Here is a 25,288-nt window from a genome sequence, read left to right on the forward strand (position 1 = left end):
CAGTTGATCTGCCTCATTGCTGTGATGTTAGATTGCTGTTCAGTTAATGTACTTCTGCTGAATCAGATGTTTTTAATATACAGTATATATTTAAGATTTACAATATGGAACATTCACATGATTATTGAACTGTCTCAGTTCTTTAAACAGAGAGAATGCAATTACTCCAATTCACAAAGTGTTTTTGATGGTTGAATCCAAATGAGTGTCCTTCTACCTCTAAGACTCTTGGCATGAATTTCACCTTTCCAGAATATCGTCTCATCTTCTCCCTGAGTATTCTCCTGCTTTACTTTTTGGCCTCTACCCAACATGGGTGATTGAGTGCCCCTAGTGGTGTGAGACGGTATTGAGCAGGGCCCACAAATCAGGCCTGGCCATTTATCACACTTAGTCCAGTTGTTTGTGATAATTGTGATAGAAATTATATGGTGATTCATTTCATATTCAGTGAAAGATAAAGCACTACAAAATGTAGACCAAGTCAGAGTTCATCCTGCATTAGCTCAGCCTCAAATTCGTAATTCATAATTTACCTGAAGTGTAATTCATACCAGTAAATGTGCTATTTCACTACAAACACACATGTTGATTGTGTAGGTCGGAGGAATGCATTAAAATGATGTAGTAATGCTACTGAAGAACTGCTAATCATCACTGCTACTACTGCTGTGTGTGTTCTGTGTAAACAATGATATCAATGGGATTAAACTGAATCTATGCATGCTGTATGTTCTACTTATATTCTGTTTATATATATCGTCACACAGATAGCAATACACAACATTGCAAGGAAGATAACAATCCTCTGTCCAGTATTTGATACTGCATATAATACCTAATAGTGCACACATACTGAGACATCTCATGTAAATAAATGAAATGGTTTAAGTGTACTGTAAAAAAAAAAATTACTTTTTTTGCCTTCTTTTAGGCTGCACTTGTAATATAGTAACCTTTTGGCTTGACAGGTGTTTTACTGTCATCATTGTTGGGAAATGCTTGAGAAAGGATATTGATATTTATAAGGATTTTAACTTTCTTTTGCATTCTTTATTAAGCTTTAATGTCTGTTTAAAAAAAAAAAATGCTACTGACTGAGGCTTTTATGCCTTGGCAGGAGGAACAGCTACTTGGCAGATACCGTATGCCACCTGCACCCCCCTCCAAAAATAAATCTCCGGTAGATGCAGTAACTTCCTCACCACAAGGATGCGTCTGTGTGACATCACTACTGAGCGTGCTCAGGGGGTGGGTTGAGTCTAGAGACACTGTCTTACCACCAGTTTGACAAATATGGAGCACAATCTACACAGAGTCTTCTGATTTGCCACTGAAGTGTTTTTGATGATGTCCTATCGCTCTTCTAATATGGTCACATCGAGTGTGATTGGCGGCTCAGGGGACGCGTTGGGTCTAGGGGGGGCGGGGAGGGCACAGTTGTTTGAGGTGAGGGTTGCATTCTCTGCTGAGCCCCAAACTCAGAGCTTCTGCTGCGGGGAGATGAAGATGGAGGGCTGCCTGTGGGTCATTCTCCTGTCCTCTGTGGTCCTGGCCAACCAAGAAGGTACTCATTTACAAGCTCTCATTCATGAACAAAATTAGATTAACAATATTAATAAAATATTAACGAACTGTATATTTGTATTAAAGTAGTCCCTGATTGATGCTCAGAGATCTAAAGTGTAAAGTCTAAACAACATTCAGTCACACGAGGATACAAATTGTACTGGAACGCTGAGTAGAGGTCACTGAAATTTTTGCTACATGAGATACAAGTAAGAGATCTATTGAATTTCTGTCTTTATCTGTTTCTTCTTAGATGCTGTGAGGTTGGTGAATGGTGGTAGTCGTTGCTCTGGGAGAGTTGAAGTTAATCATCAAGGAGAGTGGGGCACAGTGTGTGATCATCTGTGGGACATGACTGATGCTGCAGTGGTGTGTAGAGAGCTGGGCTGTGGTGATGCTGTGAAGGCTCCTGTTAGAGCTCACTTTGGACAGGGATCAGGGAGAATCTGGATGACTGGAGTGGACTGTAAGGGATCAGAGTCCACACTGAAGCACTGTGGCCACTATGGGTGGGCTTTTCAAGGCTGTGACCATCATCTTGATGCTGGAGTCATTTGTTCAGGTAAGCAGCTTTGAAATTATCATATTTAGTGGGTATAATTATATGGCGATATTAAATGTAGTAAATAAGAGTAATGTTTGATGTGGCCACACAACAGAATTCACACAATTTAATACAATTTCTTCCCAGTTTATAATTATACAGCTTGGTTAAAATGTGTTTGTAAATAGAGTGCAAAATGGCAACATCTAATACAGGATTGTTCAAATGGACCATGGTGGATGAATTTCACTTCATTTCAACCTGGTATGAACATTTAACTGTAAAACTGAGTCAATTGATAGGCTTACCTCAAACACCCCAAGTTATCTCACATGTACACGCCCAGGTCTAACAGTTCCAAAAGATTGCTGTTTAGAAGAAGATGGAAGGATGAATTCACTGTATGCAGCACGTATATTTGTCAAAGTATCCCAACTGTTTATTTTAAGTACATCCATTTTTTATAGTGGTTTGTTTTTGGACTTTTTCTAGACTTTATTGAAAGGATAGTAAAAATCAGAGAGGAAACGAGTGGGGGACAGGGATGGGGAGTAGGCTTGGGTAAAATGATGTCAGGCTGGACTCGAACCTGATAATTCATATTTATATGTTTAGCACAATAGGCACCAATAACTTAATGTACTCTGCTTTACTGATTGTGGAAGCTAAATGACTGAAGATGAACAGGATTAGTGAACTAAAATCATTTTTGTAATCTTAACATTCTAATAATTATTACATTATTTTACCTGTCTCTACTTGCGAGAAGTTGAACATTTCCCTTCTCACTACTATGGACTTAATGGACTGTTTGCCCGCTTTACCGCGAGTGGGGGAGAGGGAGAGAGAGGGAGAGATAACAAGAGACTTTGTTCATTCTCACACGCACGCACGCATCCACATATACACAGCGCCTCTCCCCTCTGATTGCAATATATGGACTTCATTAACTTTATTCAAAGTATTGTTTAATGTTTTGTAAACTTATTGTGCTTGTTTGCGGTGTGATAATATGTTTGTTTCGGGAGTTTACTGCCATTTGGCGTTCATGCGCGGACTGACTAATTGTTTGGTCTGCCGCGATATAACAATCATGCATACGTTGTAACATTTTCCTACACCTCTACCTTTTGTGAATAATACTGGTTTATAGTGTGGTACCCACTTTCTCATCTTCCATTAGCCATTTGTATTTCTATAACGTCCATAAACTGGTTAAAATAAACGCACTCACACTTCCTGGTGCTCTCGCTTCCCCATAGGTGTTCCCAATTCGATAGCGCGCATCTCGCTGGGGTAGTACTTACAGCGTACCACTAGGGGAGGGAGCGGGGCATTCTCTTACAGGGGTCTTTGCTTTGTTCCCATTTTCGTTATGTAATTAATATGCATTCTGGGGATATTTTCTATTGTATTAAATGGGTGTTTGATAATAGTTACATATGTTATTTTGCATACATTTTACTTAATAGTGAGCAATCAGAATCTGAATCTGAATTTTTTAATGGCCAAGTACATTTTCACATACAGGAAATTGACTTGGTGTGGTATAGGGCATAAAACAAAAAATATATAAGTAGAAACAAAATATTAACCGAAAATGTGCAAAAGAGCAAATATTAACAAAAAAGCAAAAAATACAAATAAAAATATATCGTAACGGTGTTAATTATCGGACGGCGTATGTTAAACGTTTGCGTTGTCATGTTAATCCATTACTAAACTGAGCAAATCGATTGTTAATGCATTATTAAACTTAGCATTTTGATTTTTTTAATAGAATGGCCGATGTGATATAGCTACACTACTGTGCTTCCCTATATTCATTGTTCAGCCCTAATATGCCAATTTGCACCAATTTGCAGTAATAGGCAGGCCCTCTTAAGAACGGTAGCTCAGTTCCCCTCAGTTCCCCTTTCCCCACATTTGAACTTGTTTTTGTTTTGCTATTATAATTGCCATTGCCAATTCTTGCAAGCTGGATGGAAAATAGATATTTTTTTCATCTTTTGAAACGACAACAAACTCTCCTGCACATTCTTTTCCACCTCCATCACCAAGCCCACATCCCAACTCGTGGGTTGGCCTCGTCGGTCATCCACACTACTCCTTCTGTTGGCCAGTTGTTTTCCCTGTTGTGACACTGTCATTCAGTTACTGTAAACCATGAGAGTTAGAAATACTTAGATTTCACCCCCGTCAGCTGTAATAAGAGGTTTTCCCTTAGAGTGAAGGGAGAGTGGCTTTGGCAAAACATCACACTTCAATAAAGTCAAATAATGCAATCATATTTTATAGCAAAATATTCTTTATTTAGCTTATTTAAATTGTATCCAAAAGTGTAGTCAATCAAAGTGCATTCATGAACACGTATGTGAAGGTCTCTTATTGTTGCAGCACTGTGTGAAAAGTGAATCAAGTACGCTGGTTTTATAACAAGAAAAGAAAAATTATAATCAGAAGTGCATGTACTGGATGTGGCAAAAGAGCCCCTTCTATGGACAATCACGTCAACTATGAATAAAAACAAGAGTCAAGCAGCCAGAGAAGAGTGCACAAGAGTTACAGAAATTAGAACCAAACAGTGTTGATTGATTCCTCACAGGTTGATAGGGTCACGGGACTTCAAGACGCAGAGGTGTTCAGTTCAGACAGTGTCTTTTTGTGGATACAGCCAGGGAAAGTGGAATGGGAAATGGACACGGGAGACTAACTAACTAACGGGGCGAACGCTCAGAAGTATCAGAAAAGGATTAAACTACTAAACTTAAAATGATACAAAAATCAAAACAAAAAACTCAGACGTCAAACGCTGGAAAACACGAACTTAGGGTATGTCAATCTAAACTAAGGAGGTTACAGAAAGGAACTCAGAATGTCTTCAAATGATGGGAAGACACTGCGCTGGGGCGCGGAACAGAAACACAGAGGCAAACTTCGAAAAAAACAGGGTGCAGGGGCGTGGAACAGGAAAGCAGCGGTACAATACCGAAACGGAAATGGCAAAATTTTTCATGGACGCAACCCACATACTCAGCTCTGCTGCTCATCCCCCAAATGCATGTTCCTTACAAATGTGGCACCATTTAAAGGGAAATAAACAGGCTTTCCAACGGTATAAGATTTATTGCCAAGAAGCATTGTTACAACAAAGAAATAATCTACCAAACACAAATGTCCTTACTTTTTGTGCTATGTTTATATATATATATATATTTTGCTGGGCAGAGTTTTTTGCGCCCCTTCTATTTCTCCAACCAATATTTTGACATTAAAATATATATTTAACATAAGGGGAACATTTGCCAAAAATCTAAAGAGGTAGGGGTGTTGTCAGAACATGCTAGTGCATTGATGGGTATGGGTCGAGTGTGGGTCGAACGGACAATACAAAATTGTATTAATTATTTTTTCGAAACTTGCATGCACCTAGTGCAGTACATTCTTAATATCATTGGTTGAATGTTGCCCGGTTCTGTATCCCTCCTCCACTCCCTGAGATGCCCAGACATGCAAGAGACTTCCGAACAAACGTTAGATGGCTGAAGTTCAATCACTCTGGACTATGGTACTGGAAGAAAAAGAATAGATATCTGGACACTCTTTTATTATAACTTGACAGAAAATAAAACACAACACACTGCAATAACAGGAGAGAAACGGTGTGGCTTCAAAATAGGGGGGAAGAACACAACAAACGTCAAGAGGCACCTGAAAGCGCACAACCCTGTAATGTATACTACGGTAAATTAGCTAGTAACTGTCAATGATTATGTTATGTGTTGTAATTCTTGTGTATATCACTCAACCCTACTGATATCATGGGGGTATAATCTGGCTTGAGGGGGTATGAATTGGCCTAGGCCAATTTAAACCCTGGAGGATAAATTGGCCTAGGCCATAATATACCCGGGGTATAATCTAGCCTAGGCCCCTTTAACCCCAGGTATAATCCGGACCGGGGGTATACTATGGCCTGTTACACCGGGACCGAGTGCCAGGCTGCTGTGAGAGCTTAGTATAACCATTCGGTCCAGTGCAGAGGCTGAATGGCAATGCACCGCTGTATAATACAATGTAACAGTTCTGCTGCAGCGTATCCAACTCAGGTTTTTAGCCAGTTACCTCAAGACTTACATCACTGCTTTTTGGTTTGAAACTAATCCTCGTCAGTCGTTGTGGAAACACAGTGGATCAGAGCATCACAATGTATTTGTCAGGTGCAAGTTACTAATTCAGTTACACATTCAAACTAGTCTAAAGTCAATAACCTAAGGTTACAAATACATAACAGGAGACAGATGAAACATCCAAACCTTCAGAGAGTATGAACATACCTGGCTGCACAGAGGATGATGGCTACACACAGAGTGCAGGAGTCTCTGGACACAAAATACTCCAAGTCCTTTGACTATCTTCCCCCTAAATACCCAGTTAATTTAGTCCTATATCTGGTATAATAATTAATCACATGGAATTTAGTGTTTACTGATGGGGATCCCAGAGTCACACAGGCTAATGGAGGGGTTTGTCACCTCCTGAGGGGGGTTACCTGCAGCCCAGAAAGACCAGAATTCTCATGTTTCTGAAATCTATGTTCAAACTAATCTAATCAGATGCAGGACTGAAAGCACTGTACCACTCAGACTGAGACCATTCAAATAACCCCCAACTTGATACAATTATAAAGAAATCATCTTACAATGCAATACAACACTAATAACCTTAATTCCATTTCCCTGCCCTTAGTTTAACCCTTGTGTGAAAAGGCACAGGGAGAGAACCAGAGACAGGGAGTAGAGATAACAATGCAGTTCTGAAATGTTTTTAGACATATAAACTGTAAACAACTGACTCACACCTAATTACTGCAGAGTGACTGTAACTAGAACACCATCTTTGTTTAACAATCCAGAGATTCTCTGCCTGTGTAACGATGGTCAAACAACGGGGAGACGGAGGCGAAACTGTTGAACTTTCTTTTATTTTCCTTTAGAAAATAAATCAAAACATTGCCTTCAGGCTTTGGTGTGAACGTACAGCATCCGATCAAAAGCATAGGCTTCTCTGCTGATTACTTCAGTAATAGAAAATATGTACAAAACTTTTAACTTCCCATACACAGTGGAATGGGCATAACTGTAGCCTAAGTGCACAGAGTTACAGCACTTCATTCAAACCTATTTACATTATGGAGCCACATACCTTTAGAAAATAAATCAAAACATTGCCTTCAGGCTTTGGTGTGAACGTACAGCATCTGCACAAGCAAAATATAAAGCGTTACATATAGGCAACATCTACGTCAATATCCTATTGTACACTATCAGCGCTTGCTAGCCAGCAATGCTTAAAATGCTCCCTTCCTTCCTTCCTTCCTTCCTATTAAGAGAGCAAGGACTGTTCGAAATGTCTTAAACCCTCTCTTCCGCTTTAGTAAGATACCTTGAAATACGTCACATAACGGTCATTTTTCAAGAGAGCATCTGAGCTGCCTTGCTGTCTTATGGCGGCAGGTATTACCCATAACTCTCTGCGCCATTCCCTAACCGGAGACAAATTAAAAAAAAGATAGTGGATGACATCGTCGAAGTTCCACAAAAGTATTCACCGATGTACGTTTCTTTGCTTTTTTCGGTAATTTTTTGAAAAAGTTACAGAGAAATAAACAGTGTACTATGTACTTATGTCATGATTGATTAACAAAAATAGTCTGTTTCGTTAGCGATGTATCCGTTAGCCAAGTCGCTAACAGTAGCTGCTAGCTAGCAAATAAGCACACACAGCATGATGACACAGCGTCATGTTGCCGTACATCCTATCTTAATAGACTGTTCGAAATCAACGGTTTTTGAGATACCTTCCCCTGAAAGGACCTCTCTCGTCAGACACCTGTCCAACAAGAGATCAAGGATTAGACAGCTATCTAGGAATCCGAACATAGCCAGAATGTCTGAACACATGGAACGATAGCTAATTAACGTTCGGTAAAACTCGCTAACATTCGCTGTCATAATAATAATAATACTTAATACTTAATACTTAATAATTAAGTAAGGGATAATGTATTGTCCGGAGGTCATTATCCAAAAATAAATCCCGACGGGGCGAACAGCACCCCGACGCGCAGCGTTTCGTGATTTCTGCTAAGAAAAAATAGTTCTTCAAGCAAATAGAACTTTTAAGTTTCAGGTGTTGCGTAGCAACCCATTACTTGCTGACTTCAAATTACAATGAGTCTGTTACGTTAAATGACCGGACTACTTGCGTAATGATATGAAATATGTGAATTAAAAGCACAAAACCCGTTGCCAATGACAGCGGTCAATATCTTTTCGCAGTGGTGAATATCAGGAAATATTCACCGGCGAACGTTGGGATGGCCCATTCAAATCAACGGTACTTTTTGGAACGTTCTGAAGAGCCGTATAATAATACGTAATAATACTTTCAATGCATGTTTAACTAAACAGTTAAATCCATGCATGCTATATTGAACAGTACATTTAAAGCATGGACGTGGCTAGCGGAGTTTACGGCTAGTCGGGAACATATCAGGTACAGTGCTTTGTACAGTCAACCTACCCGATCAAAAGCATAGGCTTCTCTGATCGGGTAGGGAAGCAGCACTGGACTACACGCATCAGATCTGCAGTACACCATATGGCCAAAGGTGGCTCCCATTCCCATTCACAAACAAGGCAGTTTAATTTTGGCGAAAATCATATAAAACCATACCCTACATTTTTAACTCTGTTACACCTGCAACTTAGAGCCTTACACAATGATGGGGTCCTGGAGGAAGGACAGTCCGGGATGGGATAACTGCAGAAGATAAATTCACAAACGCCCTCAGGCCTGTGTGTGTGTGTGTGTGTGTCCTGTGTCGCCACCATGTATTCACGTGTGTTGCAGTGTGCAGTGTGTCGCTTGTGCGATTAAAGTCTGACAATTATTATTATACAATTATTATATGATGCCATTGGTTCCACAAAGTCTTTTTATAATTTGCAGTAAGATGGGGTTGTGAGGTGATATGTGAGTAAATGGGCAAATTCATTGAGGCATACATAGACAGAATTCACCAATAATACAATATAACGCAATATAACGCCTCATTGAAATGAAACAATAACATTAATGCACATAAATGCAAAGCAACCTGATTATTGCATCCTAACCTTAATAAGCCGATATTATCTTGTAAGCAAACGCATCTGTCGCTCACACTAGCCACCGAGTGTATTCTTAATGTTTTTTAGTTATCTGGGTTGGAGACCCCACCAAATATATTGCCAAAATACATTTATTAGAAAGCTATGTAGAATTAATCAATGTACTGTTTGTACTGTTTTTGCTGTTAGGTGGGTCGGATGTTAGCTCACTAGTTTGAGTCAAAATGTCTGTAAAAGCTTGTTTATAATGCTTATGAGGAAATACTACAGTATGTCAGAATTTAACAAACATTTTCAAACTGATGCTCATGTTTGTTTTTAAAATGAGATGTGAAAAAAAAGCCCTAAACTTGTGTCTACTAAAATAACAACAGTGGTGGCTCCTAGCGGAACCCAGGGGAAGCCAGACTTCCTGAAAATGAAATTACTTGAGAAGAGAAAATCTTTAGAACAAAACACTTGTGAAAAATACTTTAATGAAACATTTCACTTCATTATATATGTATTTTGATTGTGCACATTTCAGTTTTACTGTGACTCTGGTGACTGGAAAGCTTTTCAATGGCTAATCATCAGCTTCTTATGTAGGCTTTCATGTACATTAACGCTGCTGAGGGAAAGCCAAACTAGGTTGACACCTTCTTGGCCTCTTCCCATAATTAGATTTGAGTTGTGCTTGAAACCAAGTGTGAGTGATGGGCATTCCGTCGTCTGATACATCTGAGTGAGACGCTATTGAGAGGTGTTACGAGATCTAACTAGCCAGTATTTGATAGGGTTGTAGAGGTGAATCAATGTTGAAAATAAACACTGAAATCCCTTTCCTGAGTTGGTTTGTTTTACTTTGTTCAATGCCAAAGTGGATGGTGTCTGGTGCTCCGTAAATCGGCTATGGAAGTGCAGCAGCAGACATTGTAGAGGGGTGTTCGGCACTGCTAACCAGCCTAGCTGGAGCGGAATACAAAGAGGTTAGAGAGAGAAAGGGGCCGAAGAAGGCACAAACTTACAGGTGTGCCGACCAGCACTCGGCAGAAGAAACACATCAAGCAGCCTAACTCTTCTGCAGTAGTTTCCAAGGCAATCTAGGTGCACACAGAGTGTATACGGAGACAGGGAGCTGCGTTTGATGACAAGCGCCGAAGCCAACGCCTGAGTAGATAAACTGGGAATAAATGACCTGATATACGTATCTGACAAGTGAGGCCTGCATAATTTCATCATGCTCCTCCCGAACTTCCCTTTCAGGGGTGCAAACTCGTCACCTTTCGGCGAAATTCGCCGTTTTTTATCCAAAATCGGTCATTTGTGTGATTCGTGTAGATCTGCAATAAAAATATTTTTGCTTGGAGGACACCCCCCCCGGTGTCCTCCAAGTAATCTGCGAACGCAAGCTGTCATGAATATTTTTTTCAAGCTTGTTCGTTTGGCCAACCCTATGTCACCATGACAGGCACGCTTTTTATTTCGGGTCTGTTCGAAATGGAAGGTAGCTGCCTCGATGCCGTAATAGACAGGTGTATTACATTACAAGACATGTCTTTCGGGTGAAAACGTTGGTTTCGAGCGGCCTTTTTAAGATGGCATTTACGGTAACGTGACGTTGGTACGCTGCTAACGTAGGCTAACGTGCTAATGTCAGACAGTTGGCTGACAGACGCCTCGCAAATCACATCAACCATTTTTGCCGTCAGCCGAGTTTGGTCCGGAGTTTAGCTGCTAAAGTTATCTTCTGTCCTGTCGTTTGAAGCATACCTTTTAGCTCTGGCATTGGTCTCCCATTATGTATTTATCTATCACTTCACTGGATTGGAAGTCCATTTTCAAGGCTATCGCACGCCCCCTTCATTGAGGCAGAGGTTAGGTTTGCCTCCCCTATGTGCTTTTTCACTGTGGTTTTATGACAGATCAGCAAGACTAAATAGCTTCTTCACATACGTGAAATACATTACATTACATTACATTACCTATTATATGGATACAAACGACATATAATAAAAGTGTCTACAAATATTTCAGTGATGACAAACAATGAGAAAGCAAAAGTCATGCGCTCAACCCAGTGTGTGAGGGATTGCACAATCTGAGATGAGGCGCAGCTCGTCGCTGCTTCACCTCGCGAGTCGCCTCTCTGTTTGAACAGGACATGGTCAATTTCAGCGATTTTGATTATAAAAATAATCGGAATCATGCATAAATTAAATTTAAAGCAAAGATCAGTAGATACATATTCATATTTATTTTATCATTATTTTTTTTTTACTTTTCATGAGGCTCTGCCTCCCCTGACCACACGTCCCTATGTGTATGTAATCTGAAGCACTGACCCGTTTTCTACTGCCGGGCGCTTCACTGCAACTGAACAAACTTACCACTCTCCTACTTCAGTTTGGTTTCAGAATGAGAGAATTTTAGGAGGAGGATGCCATTACTGTGGCTCAACTATGAGTCCGGTGCAAATGGGCCTTGTCCTGACAAGCTAGACTCAAAGAGTAATGTAAAGGGAAAAGAATATGTGTTCCCACTGTCACAGTTTTTCAAGAACACGGAGAAGCTAGGCCATGCCTGATGCAGCCTCTGTTGATTTTCTGTTCCTATAGTTGGCCCTTTTTTTGGCTTAATACCTGATGGAGATCTGTGACGTAATGTGCTTTGGTGAAGTGGACTGGAGTGGGTGGTCGGGAGGGTATTGGGGTGGGTGGTTGGCTTGGCCTGTGCCCGTGCAACATTCAACACAGGAATGTTTATGATGAAACTATTACCAGAGCACACATTTGTTTATAACAGCACAAAGTTTTTCATAGATCTAGCTCATAATTTTGTTGTCAAAGTGCACCAGATTGATGTATTGAACTTTAAAATGTGCAAAATGTTCTTATATACAGTATAAAATATATTCCCCGGGGAGCATGTTCGCCGGGGTTCGCATCGTTGTCACCTTTTTCATCCCTGATGAGTTTGCACCCCTGCCCTTTAGAACACCATATATTGCTGAAGTGCAACGCACCTACTTTAGCAAGTAACCGTTTCTGTTTTATTGTGAGTAAAGGTATCTGTGATATACCCCACCCCCACGGCCAAATTCATGTTGGGGCCGAAGCCAATGCCTGAGTAGATAAACTGGGAAAAATTACCTGATATATCTGACAAGTGAGGCCTGCATAATTTCATCACGCTTGTTCAGAAGGCTGCTGCTACCAGCGGCATCCAGCTATGCACCCCGGTTGTGCATGCCACTCACGAGACTTGGGGACCACAGAGAGGTCACCCAATCGGGTATTCCCAGAGTTCCGTGGGGGAGTACGACGTGCACATGCACAGAGAATGCACTGACAGTCTTTAGTTACCCCAAGCCCGGTTTCAAGTCTCCCCTCATCAACCCTATATAAGTCAGACCCACCTATGTCCAGTTGTTGGTAAAGCGAAGCTGGGGGAGAGTGTCACCATCGAGGAGTGCATCGGACGATTCACAGATCAGAGACATTCACGTTTAGTCTTGCCGTGCGTCGTTAAGAGAGTGAGTGTTCTGTTGTTTGAGTCAAAATGTCTGTAAAAGCTTGTTTATAATGCTTATGAGGAAATACTACAGTATGTCAGAATTTAACAAACATTTTCAAACTGATGCTCATGTTTGTTTTTAAAATGAGATGTGAAAAAAAAGCCCTAAACTTGTGTCTACTAAAATAACAACAGTGGTGGCTCCTAGCGGAACCCAGGGGAAGCCAGACTTCCTGAAAATGAAATTACTTGAGAAGAGAAAATCTTTAGAACAAAACACTTGTGAAAAATACTTTAATGAAACATTTCACTTCATTATATATGTATTTTGATTGTGCACATTTCAGTTTTACTGTGACTCTGGTGACTGGAAAGCTTTTCAATGGCTAATCATCAGCTTCTTATGTAGGCTTTCATGTACATTAACGCTGCTGAGGGAAAGCCAAACTAGGTTGACACCTTCTTGGCCTCTTCCCATAATTAGATTTGAGTTGTGCTTGAAACCAAGTGTGAGTGATGGGCATTCCGTCGTCTGATACATCTGAGTGAGACGCTATTGAGAGGTGTTACGAGATCTAACTAGCCAGTATTTGATAGGGTTGTAGAGGTGAATCAATGTTGAAAATAAACACTGAAATCCCTTTCCTGAGTTGGTTTGTTTTACTTTGTTCAATGCCAAAGTGGATGGTGTCTGGTGCTCCGTAAATCGGCTATGGAAGTGCAGCAGCAGACATTGTAGAGGGGTGTTCGGCACTGCTAACCAGCCTAGCTGGAGCGGAATACAAAGAGGTTAGAGAGAGAAAGGGGCCGAAGAAGGCACAAACTTACAGGTGTGCCGACCAGCACTCGGCAGAAGAAACACATCAAGCAGCCTAACTCTTCTGCAGTAGTTTCCAAGGCAATCTAGGTGCACACAGAGTGTATACGGAGACAGGGAGCTGCGTTTGATGACAAGCGCCGAAGCCAACGCCTGAGTAGATAAACTGGGAATAAATGACCTGATATACGTATCTGACAAGTGAGGCCTGCATAATTTCATCATGCTCCTCCCGAACTTCCCTTTCAGGGGTGCAAACTCGTCACCTTTCGGCGAAATTCGCCGTTTTTTATCCAAAATCGGTCATTTGTGTGATTCGTGTAGATCTGCAATAAAAATATTTTTGCTTGGAGGACACCCCCCCCGGTGTCCTCCAAGTAATCTGCGAACGCAAGCTGTCATGAATATTTTTTTCAAGCTTGTTCGTTTGGCCAACCCTATGTCACCATGACAGGCACGCTTTTTATTTCGGGTCTGTTCGAAATGGAAGGTAGCTGCCTCGATGGTTGTGCATGCCACTCACGAGACTTGGGGACCACAGAGAGGTCACCCAATCGGGTATTCCCAGAGTTCCGTGGGGGAGTACGACGTGCACATGCACAGAGAATGCACTGACAGTCTTTAGTTACCCCAAGCCCGGTTTCAAGTCTCCCCTCATCAACCCTATATAAGTCAGACCCACCTATGTCCAGTTGTTGGTAAAGCGAAGCTGGGGGAGAGTGTCACCATCAAGGAGTGCATCGGACGATTCACAGATCAGAGACATTCACGTTTAGTCTTGCCGTGCGTCGTTAAGAGAGTGAGTGTTCTGTTGTTTGTGTGATTTAGCGAGTCTGTCAGTATCAGTGTAGATAATATCTGTTTGTTCATGTTGTTTGGTAATCATTCACTGTCTTGTCATATAGAACTTCCCTTTAGAACGCCATATATTGCTGAAGTGCAACACACCTAGTTTAGCAAGTAACCGTTTCTGTTTTATTGTGAGTAAGGGTATCTGTGATCAGTGGCGATTCTAGAACATTTTACATGGGGTAGCAGAAGGGTGGCAAGTTGAAATTCAAGGGTGGCATATCACACACACATGCCTGGTGTTTATATGTATATGTATGTATATATATTAAACTTTATTACAGGCTCAAGGCCCACATGGAAGATGCACAATACATATAATCAATAAATTACATATAAATATACAATGAAAGAAGGGCTAAAAATGGCACTCATGCCAGTGTTCCCAGATCTTAGATGTGTACTTGACAGAGCTGCGGCCAGGGTCTGTCATCAGATCAATTATAAAATTTGTAGAGCAGTCCAGCCGACTCATAAACTTAAAAGTAAGGTTCCTCAGCAAGGCCATAAAGGTGGTTAGACCCATATTACAGAACAGCTGACTGGCTCTAGTACTCCTGGGTTTCTTCAGGAGTATCCTAAGACAGTCATTATAGGCTACTTTCAATTTACGCAAGCTCTCCTTCTTGTAATTCACCCAGAGTGGAGCTGTATAGAGAGGGGTGCAGTAGGCTCTAAACAAATACATTTTAACATCATATGTACAGTGGTGGAATTTTCTAACCAACATGTTAGCTTGGACATAGAGCGATCTCCTCTGTCTGAACATGTCGGCATCATCCTCCAACGTGTCTGTGATAATGTGCCCTAAGTCAGGGGCGGTTTTTCCTACAGGCGGTATAGGCGGTCGCCTAGGGCGCCACTCAGAGGGGGGCGCAAAAAACTGCGCCCACCAAAAAAACAAAAAACAAGAATTGTGTGAGTTTTTTTTGCGCCCCCTTCTATATCTCCAACCAATATTTTGACATAAAAAAAAATCTAACATTAGGGTAAAATGAGCCAAAAATCGAAAACGGAAGGGGTACGTACGTCCTTGGTGTTGTCAGAACATGCTAGCACAGTGAGGCGTTTGGTTAGAGTGTGTGTGTTCAAGAAACTTTGAAGAACAAAATAATGAAAAAGGCAAAAGCCATCCGGGGCGCAATTTAAGAAGAAACGAAAGAAAGAAGAAGGGAAACGTGCCACGGAGAAAGGTAAATCCTTGAATCCTGTTCTAGCCTAGAATGAATTCCAGATAAGAAAACGTTCACGAATGCGTGAATTGCCCCCGGCACTTTAGTGGAGTTAAGAAGAAAAGATGTACCTTATCATTGAAAGTTTTCCTACTCCCTGTCACATAGTTCTTTAAGGATTTTACAGAGGCGGGTATATCAAAAATGATATGTCCATTTATTCTACATTATACAAAAAAAGACATGATTAAAATAGGGGCGCACATATAAAGCCAATAGCCAGCGCAACAACACTACACATATCTTACTCGTTGCATAGCACACCCATTAAGGAAGCCAAACACGGCAACTTGTCAACAAGTGAGGAATACTGATAAAAATCCAAGTGTTGTATTGTCAACTTAACTAACTTAACTCAACTAGCGAATGGATTGTATGTAATTTTGCTAGTTAGCTAACGCTAGCTAGCCAGTGACTTGTGACTTGTTATTGCCATTCAGTCGAAACATCAGTTCAAGTTCAGCTGTACCGCAATTTGCGTCATTTTGCGTCATAAAAATTTGAGTAGCCTAATCAAATTTGGAGTGAAGCTCGCCTAGAGCGCCAAATGTGCTAGGGCCGCCCCTGCCCTAAGTATTTGGTACTATTAGACACCCCCAGAGCTTGCCCAGAATATGAAAGATGAAAAATATGTATTCATACAAATCCAGATAGTGAAAACAGACACATTTCTAAATGGCCAATTGAATTTATAATGGCTTGTTCTGTATGTATTAGGTTATCACATACAAAATAATTTATGCCAAAACTAGACTAACTAGCTAGCGAAAGATAGGGTGGACAAAAGAACGCACACGTTTTACTGTTACTGAGTTTACTGTAGGCTACATGACGGAGTACCTTAAAAACAGCCAGAAAAAGGCTTTTTTGTGAGAAAACGGTTAGTGGTATCTAAAATCTGATTTCGTAATAGCTTAACAGTTAGGTTACTTACGTAATGAAAAAACTGCTATAACATTTTCTGTCAGTCCACCTTACTGTACTAAAGACGTTGGTTAGCTAAGCTAACAGTGGTAACTTTAAGGCTAGCTAGCACAAGCAAGCTGTATAGCGAGCTAGCTACTGTATGCTACCGACTTTTGCAAGCTAGCAATTAAATAAACAATTGAAATTACAACGGAACTGTCTATCACATATGACCACCCATCACATTTTCTTGATTCACGATTCACTTCTTTCATCACTGCAAGTCTACAGTAGGCTTGTATTCAGTTTGTTTTTGGCTTCTCAAATGCCTTCAAACCGTTTCTTTCTTTACTGGAATGGAGTGGAGATGGGCAACCACGGTGACAAGAGAGCAAAGCGGACTCATGGACTCCACCATTTTACAGGGGAGGGGGAACTTAAAGATTTTAGAACAAGTTACCAAAGAGATCAACAGCTTAAGTAGCAAAAACATAATACCATTCAATACATGTATAGTATATTATAGGAGATATTTCTGACAACCTTGGTGGCAAGTGGGGTGGCAAGCAATTTTTTTAGGGTGGCAGCTGCCACCCCTTGCCACCCCGGGTGGTTTCGCCACTGTCTGTGATATACCCCAACCCCATGGCCAAATTCATGTTGGGGCTTCTTCAGTGTCAAAAGTCACGCACCAATACCGGATAGAAATGACTTTGACTGAAATGTGGAACAGTGGTCCATAATGTACTTTCTACAGTCTTTTATTTTAGTCTGTAGGCTTAAGACATAGGACATAAGAAATGTTATTGTCATTGTACTACTGTGCAAGAGAACAACACAATTGAATTTCAATAGCACTCCTGAACTTAGAACCATTAAAACCATTAAAAAGTAAAAAACAGCAGTACTCAAGGTGCAGTCTGGTGTGCAAATAAATAAGAAATAAATTCAATTCAATACAATTTTATTTATATAGCGCCATAACGATACAATTGTCTCTAGGCGCTTTACAGAGCAAGCACAATGGCAACACGGGCAAGAAAAAACTCCCTGTTAGTCAGGAAGGAACCTTAAGAAGAACCACGGCACATAAGGGGGAACCCATCTGCTTGAGGTCGGCCGGGTGGAGATAGGAAGGGGGGAAGGGGGAGGGTTGTGTGGCAGAAGGGGAAGGGAAACAACAGGTGTTGTACATAGCCTGCATTTGGTAGATGTACATAATATATATGCCGGTATATACAGACATTCGGTGGTAAATACATAATACAGACAAGACCAGTTTAGTGGGTATACACTGTGCTCATAGGGTTACTGTTACAGGGGTAAGGGGAGTAGGAACAGAGAAACATGTCGATGGTGGCAATGATATATATTGTATATAAATGCTAGCATAGGGTATGAGGTAGAGTAAGTGTACGGCAGTACGGTGGCGGTGGGTGCAATTGGCAGAAGGTTTCTACAGGTAGACCGGGTGGAAAGACTACAGCAGCGTCCCATAGCGAAGATAGTCTAGATTAGGAGAGAAAGAAATTGAACAGTGAGTGGGTAGAGTTTGGCTGTCCATATGCGTAGATGAGGAGTAGTGGGGGTGAGGAGCAATGTTTCCACTTCCATCAGCAATTGGAACATGCTATAAGGGAGAGAGAACATTTTTGTTAGTAGACATCAATTTCAGAAACAGATAAGGAGATACCTTTGGGTAGTAGATTTAACAGAAGGCAATATGGCCATTTTATCAGTGTTATTATAGGCATTAGCAATGTGATAAGAAAGGAGAGGGAGAGGGAGAGAGAGAGAGAGAGAGAGAGGCTGCCTGACTAGGTGTATGGGAATTGTATTTAGTACTTAGTTAGGTTTGGTACATGCAGAGATTTTAGTCATAAGCTTTGTAACTGTGCACAACAGTGCCCAATTGGCTGGTGACAGTTGCAAAACGCGCCGTATGCTGTACCCGGGATCTGTCGCACTCCTTCACGGTACAACATACGCTGTCTGTAGCCCAGTTTTGTTGATTAGGGGGGTATTGCATGTGTTTAGATGTGTTTAGTTATGCTGTCATTTAGCATTTAGTTTGGTTTGGCATTTAGTTTGGTTTGGCATTAGTTATGTTTAGATATGCTGGCATTTAGCAATTAGTTTGGTTTGGTACATATGGAGATTTCAGTCTTAAGCTTTGTTAGGGTTGCAGGGTACAACATACGCTGTCTGTAGCCCAGTGTTATACATTTTTATATGTCTAGTTATGCTTGCTGACTGGCTGGCCCAGCAGGTGATGGGTTTGTTGACGCAATTACTTGTGGCTATAGGATGCACTAAAGAGGAATGTCTTTGGTCTCGATTTGAATATAGGTAGGGTGTCTGCATCTCGGATGGAGGCAGGGAGATTGTTCCAGAGGAGGGGGGCTCGGTAGCTAAAGGCTCTGCCTCCTACTGTGGTTTTTGATATTCTTGGAATTACGAGGAGGCCTGCACTCACGGAGCGGCCTTGGAGGGCAGTAGGGGACAACTAATTCCTTAAGGTAGTTTGGAGCCAGGTCATTTAGGGCTATGTATGTTAGCAGGAGTACTTTGAAATCAATTCTACTTTTGACAGGGAGCCAATGCAGAGAGGCAAGTACAGGTGAGATGTGTTCATATTTTTTAGTTCTGGTGAGTGTACGGGCAGCAGCGTTCTGTATAAGTTGGAGGCTCTTTATTGAGTTGATGCTGCATCCGGACAGGAGAGCATTGCAGTAATCTAGTCGGGAAGTAATAAATGCGTGGATTAGTTTTTCTGCATCTTGGAGGGATAGGACTTCTAATTTTGGCAATATTGCGTAAATGAAAGAATTATGTCTTTGAGATCTGTTTTATGTGTGAGTCAAGTAGGAGGTCTTGGTTGATAGTTACACCAAGGTTTTTGATGCTAGTATTGGGTGTTGGGATACCATCGAGTGTGGATAGATGGCTAGATAGTGTCATTCTCAATTGATTGGGGCCTACAAGCATAACCTCAGTTTTATCAGAGTTGAGGAGCAGGAAGTTGTTAGCCATCCAAGATTTTACATCTTGCAGGCAAGTTTCTATCTTGGGTAGATGTACAATTTCATCAGGTTTCATGGATAGGTAGAGTTGGGTGTCATCAGCATAGCAGTGGAAGTTAATGCCATGGTTCCTTATGACAGCACCTAAGGGTTAGCCTGACGATGTCATACTCATAATTCTAGTCAGAATATGAGTCTGATATCGCTCCATTGGGCTGTGATTATGGGGCGTGTTTCAACCGAACCAGGAGAAAAAATGCCTCTTCGCTCAATTGGTTACCTACAACCAATCAGAACAACGTAGTATGTGACCAGGGCCAGCTGATAAATTTAACTTTTACCGGATCCCGTAGGAAGGAAGGCAAAAACATCTTTTCGATTGACAAAGGCCTTGATCACGTTTCTCTGTTCCTCTTTCAAAATGAATGCACTGTCAATGTCTAAATGGACTCGAATCTATACATTTCAGCTCTCCAGCGGCAGCCATGTTTGTTGAAAACGAATTCAACTCGTGTGTTGGTGACGTGCTTGATTACGTTACTGTTGATCATCTGTCCATCATCGTATAAAGCCCGCCTTGACAATTTGATTGGTCCGGCAATTTCTGTCCGAAAATAATTTCTCCCCAATGGAGTAATGCCAGACCGAACTTCCCGACTTCAAATGTTGTGGGCGGGGCTAAGTTCGGTCTGGTATCCAGGCTACCTAAGGGTAGCATGTAAAGGGAAAAGAGCAGTGGTCCGAGGACAGAGACTTGGGGAACATCGTAGCTTACTCTAGTGTGATTCGATGACTTCTCATGGACATGAACGAATTGATGGCGATCAGAGAGGTAAGATCTAGGGCACAGCCTTTGATGCCAACATGATGTTCAAGTCTCTGTAATAGGATATGATGATCTATAGTGTCGAAAGCGGCACTAAGATCTAAAAGAACTAGTATTGAGGTGCACCCATGATCGGATGCGATTAGTAGGTCATTCAGGACTTTGACTAAGGCCGTTTCAGTGCTGTGGTGGGCTCTAAAGCCAGATTGGAGGGTTTCTTCGATTTTGTTTTGGTGTAAAAAGGAAGTAAGTTGCTTAGCTACTATTTTTTCAAGTATTTTTGACAAGAAGGGGAGATTGGATATGGGTCTATAGTTAGCTAGATTATCAGGATCAAGGTTAGGTTTTTTGAGAGATGGTTTGATCACTGCTATTTTGAATGATTTGGGGACGTATCCTGAAATTAGTGAATTATTCATTACATTAAGTAATGTCTCACTTAATAAGGGTAGTGCATGTTTAAGAAGTTTTGTGGGGATAGAGTCTAGTAGGCACGTCGATGATTTAGATGAGAGGATCAGGGAGTTTAGTTCAGGGAGGTCAATGGGTGCGAAGGATTCAAGGAGAGCACCAGGTTGAGGGGGTGTTGCCATAGCCATAGGGCATTTTGGAAGAGGTGTAAGGTCATAGAGGGGGAGGAGACTATGAATTTGTTCTCTTATTGTTAGAATTTTGTTATTGAAAATGGTCATGAAATCATTACCACTAAAGCTTATGGGAACAGAATGATCGATTGTATTGTGGTTTTTTGTTAGCCTAGAAATGGTGTTAAATAGGAACTTGGGGTTGTTTTTATTATTATCAATCAGTGAAGAGTAGTAAGCCGATTTCGCCTCAGAAAGTACTCGTTTGTAGTTTAGAAGACTATCCTTCCATGCCAGGTGGAATACCTCAAGTTTGGTGGAGTACCATTTTTTTTCTAGTTTTTGTGTGGTTTGTTTAAGTGCACGAGTCTGATCAGTGTACCATGGGGCCAGTCTTTTCAGTTTTCTTATTCTCTTTTTTAGTGGCGCAACAGCATCAAGGGTTGAGTGGAGCGTATGTATGACGCCATCCGTTAGTAGGTCGATATGGGGTGGGGGTGTGCGTTCGTCATTTACTTTGCAAGTGGTAGGAGCTGTGGCAAGAGCGACTGGTAGTTTTGATATGAATTCTGCTGTAGTCCTGTCGGACAGACAACGGCTGTAGAAGTGGGTTAATTCCGTTGTTGGACGGAGATCTAATTTCATGTTGAATATTTCCCCAAGACCTAAATTAAAATTTGCATCATTTGAAGTAACAATAAGAGAACAAATTCATAGTCTCCTCCCCCTCTATGACCTTACACCTCTTCCAAAATGCCCTATGGCTATGGCAACACCCCCTCAACCTGGTGCTCTCCTTGAATCCTTCGCACCCATTGACCTCCCTGAACTCCCTGAACTAGCGAGGGAAATTGTAGCTACTCCACCTCCACACCCTGTGCTGCGGGGGATGTGGCAGTTAACATGACTTTACATTTACATTTAGTCATTTAGCAGACGCTTTTGTCCAAAGCGACGTACAAGGGAGAGAACTTGAAGGGGTGGACTCATTTAAAGCTAGGAATTCATCTGGTTTTAGCCAGGTTTCAGTTAGGAAAAGTGTTTGAATGTTGTTGTCCGTTGTCAGCTCATTTATAAGTGCACCTTTTGATGTTAAGGACCGAATGTTAATAAGGCCCAGTTTTGGGATTGTACAAGTTTCATTGTGTGCTGATAAAGTTTGTATCTTTATTAGATTTTCCTGATTAATACTTCTTTTAGTGTGATTTGCGTTGGGTTTGTAAGTTTTGGGTATAGATACCGTTTGTACAGTGGCGGCTCCTGAAAAAAAAAATTTGATAATGATTAAGGCGACCCATTCAGTAGGTACATTAAGTTAGCTGATTAACTCATACAGCAATACCTTTTTGTCCATTATTGGCAGCACACAACAGTAATATGTCCCCTCTTGCTACATAGCTAGAGTAGCAAGTTACAGGTGGAAAGCTATGGAAGAAAGTTGCATCCAGGAGCCTTCGTAAGCAAACATGATGTGGCTCCACATTAAATTATCCCATTTTTTCATTATCCACGTGTCTCAAATGTTGTATGATGTAACATAGCTTAACAGGACACATGATCTGTCCAGTAACAACATAAAGAAGGGGTAACATAAATCAAAACCAACAATATTTATTGACTGATCGTGAAAGTATTGGCTTACAAAAGCAAAATAAGTCATCACATAAAAAATGATTCAGTGTTAGTGCAAGAAGCGAACTGTGAAACACACTGTGAAACCTATGAAAAGTGACAGTGGTATATAGAAATACAGACCGCGTTAGCCACTTCAAGACCGCGATTTTCTTTCGTTCCAATTCTTGGATGTAGAATTTCCCTCCCTTTGTAGAAACCTGTTGAATGGATACATTTGGTCTAGGAAGTCCTAATTGTTTTGTTGTCAATTTATCTTCATTAGTACGCCGACTAAAAAGGAGTTTCTGTCAAAGAGCGAATCGAGTTATTGCACTGAACAGCAGCCATCTTTAAAGAATATGACTCTGTCGAGCTGTATGACGTTCGTATAGGCTTTTACGTCCATTACTTATGACACGACATGGAGGGGCGAGCCCTCCCGGAAGCCATAGAAAATGCATTGAGAGCTCTGTTTTGTGAAAAAAATGGATTTAACATGGGAGTCAATGGGAGAGGTCTGGGGCGATTTTCATTTCGCCCCAAATCGCCCCAGAAGGGGCGGGGCCATTTGAAGCACGACTTTAGGCTGACTGAATGACTGTTACCTGATTCGACAATGACATACAGAGGCAGATCAGACGGTCTAGTGGTAGAATCCGACAGAAAAAAAAATATTACATTTAAATGTACATGTCGTCATCTACGAGACTGCGTTTATACATCAGGAGTTTTTTTTTTTTTTTTTTCCTAGGCAGTGCGGCGCCAATCGCCCTTATGGACAAGCCGCCCCTGCGTTTGTATATGGTTTAATATGGGCAAAGAGTGTACTGGTGCAGCCGAAGTTAGTGTGGTCTGCCTTCCAGTGCTAATTTTGGGTTGTCAGTAGTACGTTTGGGCTAGGTGGTGTATTAAGTTTTGAGAAAGGAGTCTAGCACCCTCTCGGGAGCCATCCTTCTGCAGTAGCCCATAAACACATATATACATTAGTAATTAGCAGCATACATTTAGCAGCAATATAAGTGCTCCTTTCATCATGACATAACTTACACAAACTGAAAAACAATGCCAGGCATGTCCCATATGAACTGAATTAAACAGCTGGTCAGCAGCGTACATTATTTGGAACTCAACCTATAGGTGCAGTCCGAGATTCTAATTCCATACACGTTTTGTCAAATTCAGCAAATTGCTCCTCGTTGTCCTCAAGCTGACTGTGGCTCGGGTGGAGCGATAAACAATCCCAGCCAATCAATACTATGGTTCAGGAGCACAGAAGGGAGGGGTGTAACTTGATTGGCTGTTGACCACAAATATCCATACAAGCATCAAAAGTCAACTCATGGTTTAATTCAAATACCATAACGTTATGTGTGGAGAGCAAATTTATATCTGACATGTACCGTTTGCTTGGTACATGGTGATGATGTTTGCTTTATTGTCCTTACTTGAACTTCAGACCGAGTATCCCGGTTGTCTAATGGCTCCAAATCTTGCTCTGGGAGAGTAGAGCTGTTTCACAAGACGACCTGGGCATCAGTGTGTGGTGCTGCGTTTGACTGGCAGGATGCAGAGGTGGTGTGTCGAGAGCTGGACTGTGGGGCTCCTGTAGAGGTGCTGGGAACAGCTGCATTTGGAGAGGGAAAGGGCCAGGTGTGGTCAGAGGAGATCCAGTGTGGAGGCAACGAGACTCAGATTCAACTTTGCCCAACATCTGCTCTGAATATCAACTGCTCACATGAGAACGATGTGGGACTGACTTGCAGAGGTACAAATAAAATATGTTATTATTGGATACATAACAGACATGACATGTTTAAGCACTGTCCCAATACATTATCATCTCTATTATCTCTCCCTAGATGATCTGAGGCTGGTGAATGGTAGCAGTCGCTGTTCTGGAAGAGTGGAGGTTTATCATGCCGGAGAGTGGGGCTCAGTGTGTGGTAACGGATGGGACCTGCTTGATGCTGCAGTGGTGTGTAGAGAGCTAGACTGTGGAGACGCTATAGAAGCTCTTAAGGGTGCCTATTTTGGACCGGGATCAGGAAGTATTTGGATGAGTGACGTGCAGTGTTTGGGGTCTGAGTCCACAGTGAAGGACTGCTGGTCACAAAGATGGGTTACAAAAAACTGTGGTCATCATCAGGATGCAGGAGTAATCTGCTCAGGTAGGTTAACTGAAACATACTGCTAATTGTATTAATCATAGGCATTATTACACGTCACATGATCATAATATAACTATATAAAACATAGGTCAGTGTATGGGGTTTGTGGGGTCATTTAGTAAACATGTACAGCTGAAAATAAATATTATTTTTGATATATTGCAATATTTATATGTACTCATAACAATCAATGTAAAATTGTAGGAGTCAAACTGGTGGGCCGTTCTCATTGCTCTGGAAGAGTGGAGCTGCTTCACACGGAGACCAAACACACAGTGTGTGATGCTGCGTTTGACTGGCAGGATGCAAAGGTGGTGTGTCGAGAGCTGGACTGTGGGGCTCCTGTAGAAGTGCTGGGAGCAGCTGCATTTGGAGAGGGAAAGAAACAGATGTGGTCAGAGGAGATCCAGTGTGGAGGCAACGAGACTCAGATTCAACTCTGCCCAACATCTGCTCTGAATGTCAACTGCTCACATGACAGGGATG

At 41.5% G+C, this 25,288-nt stretch overlaps 1 protein-coding gene across 1 annotated transcript in view; it reads left to right on the forward strand.

Moving 5' to 3' along the window:
* The first annotated feature begins 1,371 nt into the window (after window positions 1-1,371).
* Window positions 1,372-25,288, forward strand: part of LOC105895424 (deleted in malignant brain tumors 1 protein-like) — a 29,526-nt gene continuing 5,609 nt past the window's right edge. The window contains exons 1-5 of the mRNA XM_042703652.1: window positions 1,372-1,567; window positions 1,823-2,131; window positions 24,091-24,399; window positions 24,494-24,802; window positions 25,007-25,270. Of these exons, the coding sequence (XP_042559586.1) occupies window positions 1,372-1,567; window positions 1,823-2,131; window positions 24,091-24,399; window positions 24,494-24,802; window positions 25,007-25,270 (1,387 nt within the window). The remainder of the gene's footprint in view (window positions 1,568-1,822; window positions 2,132-24,090; window positions 24,400-24,493; window positions 24,803-25,006; window positions 25,271-25,288) is intronic.

Source organism: Clupea harengus, chromosome 24 (assembly GCF_900700415.2).
Source record: "Clupea harengus chromosome 24, Ch_v2.0.2, whole genome shotgun sequence".
NCBI lineage: Eukaryota > Metazoa > Chordata > Actinopteri > Clupeiformes > Clupeidae > Clupea > Clupea harengus.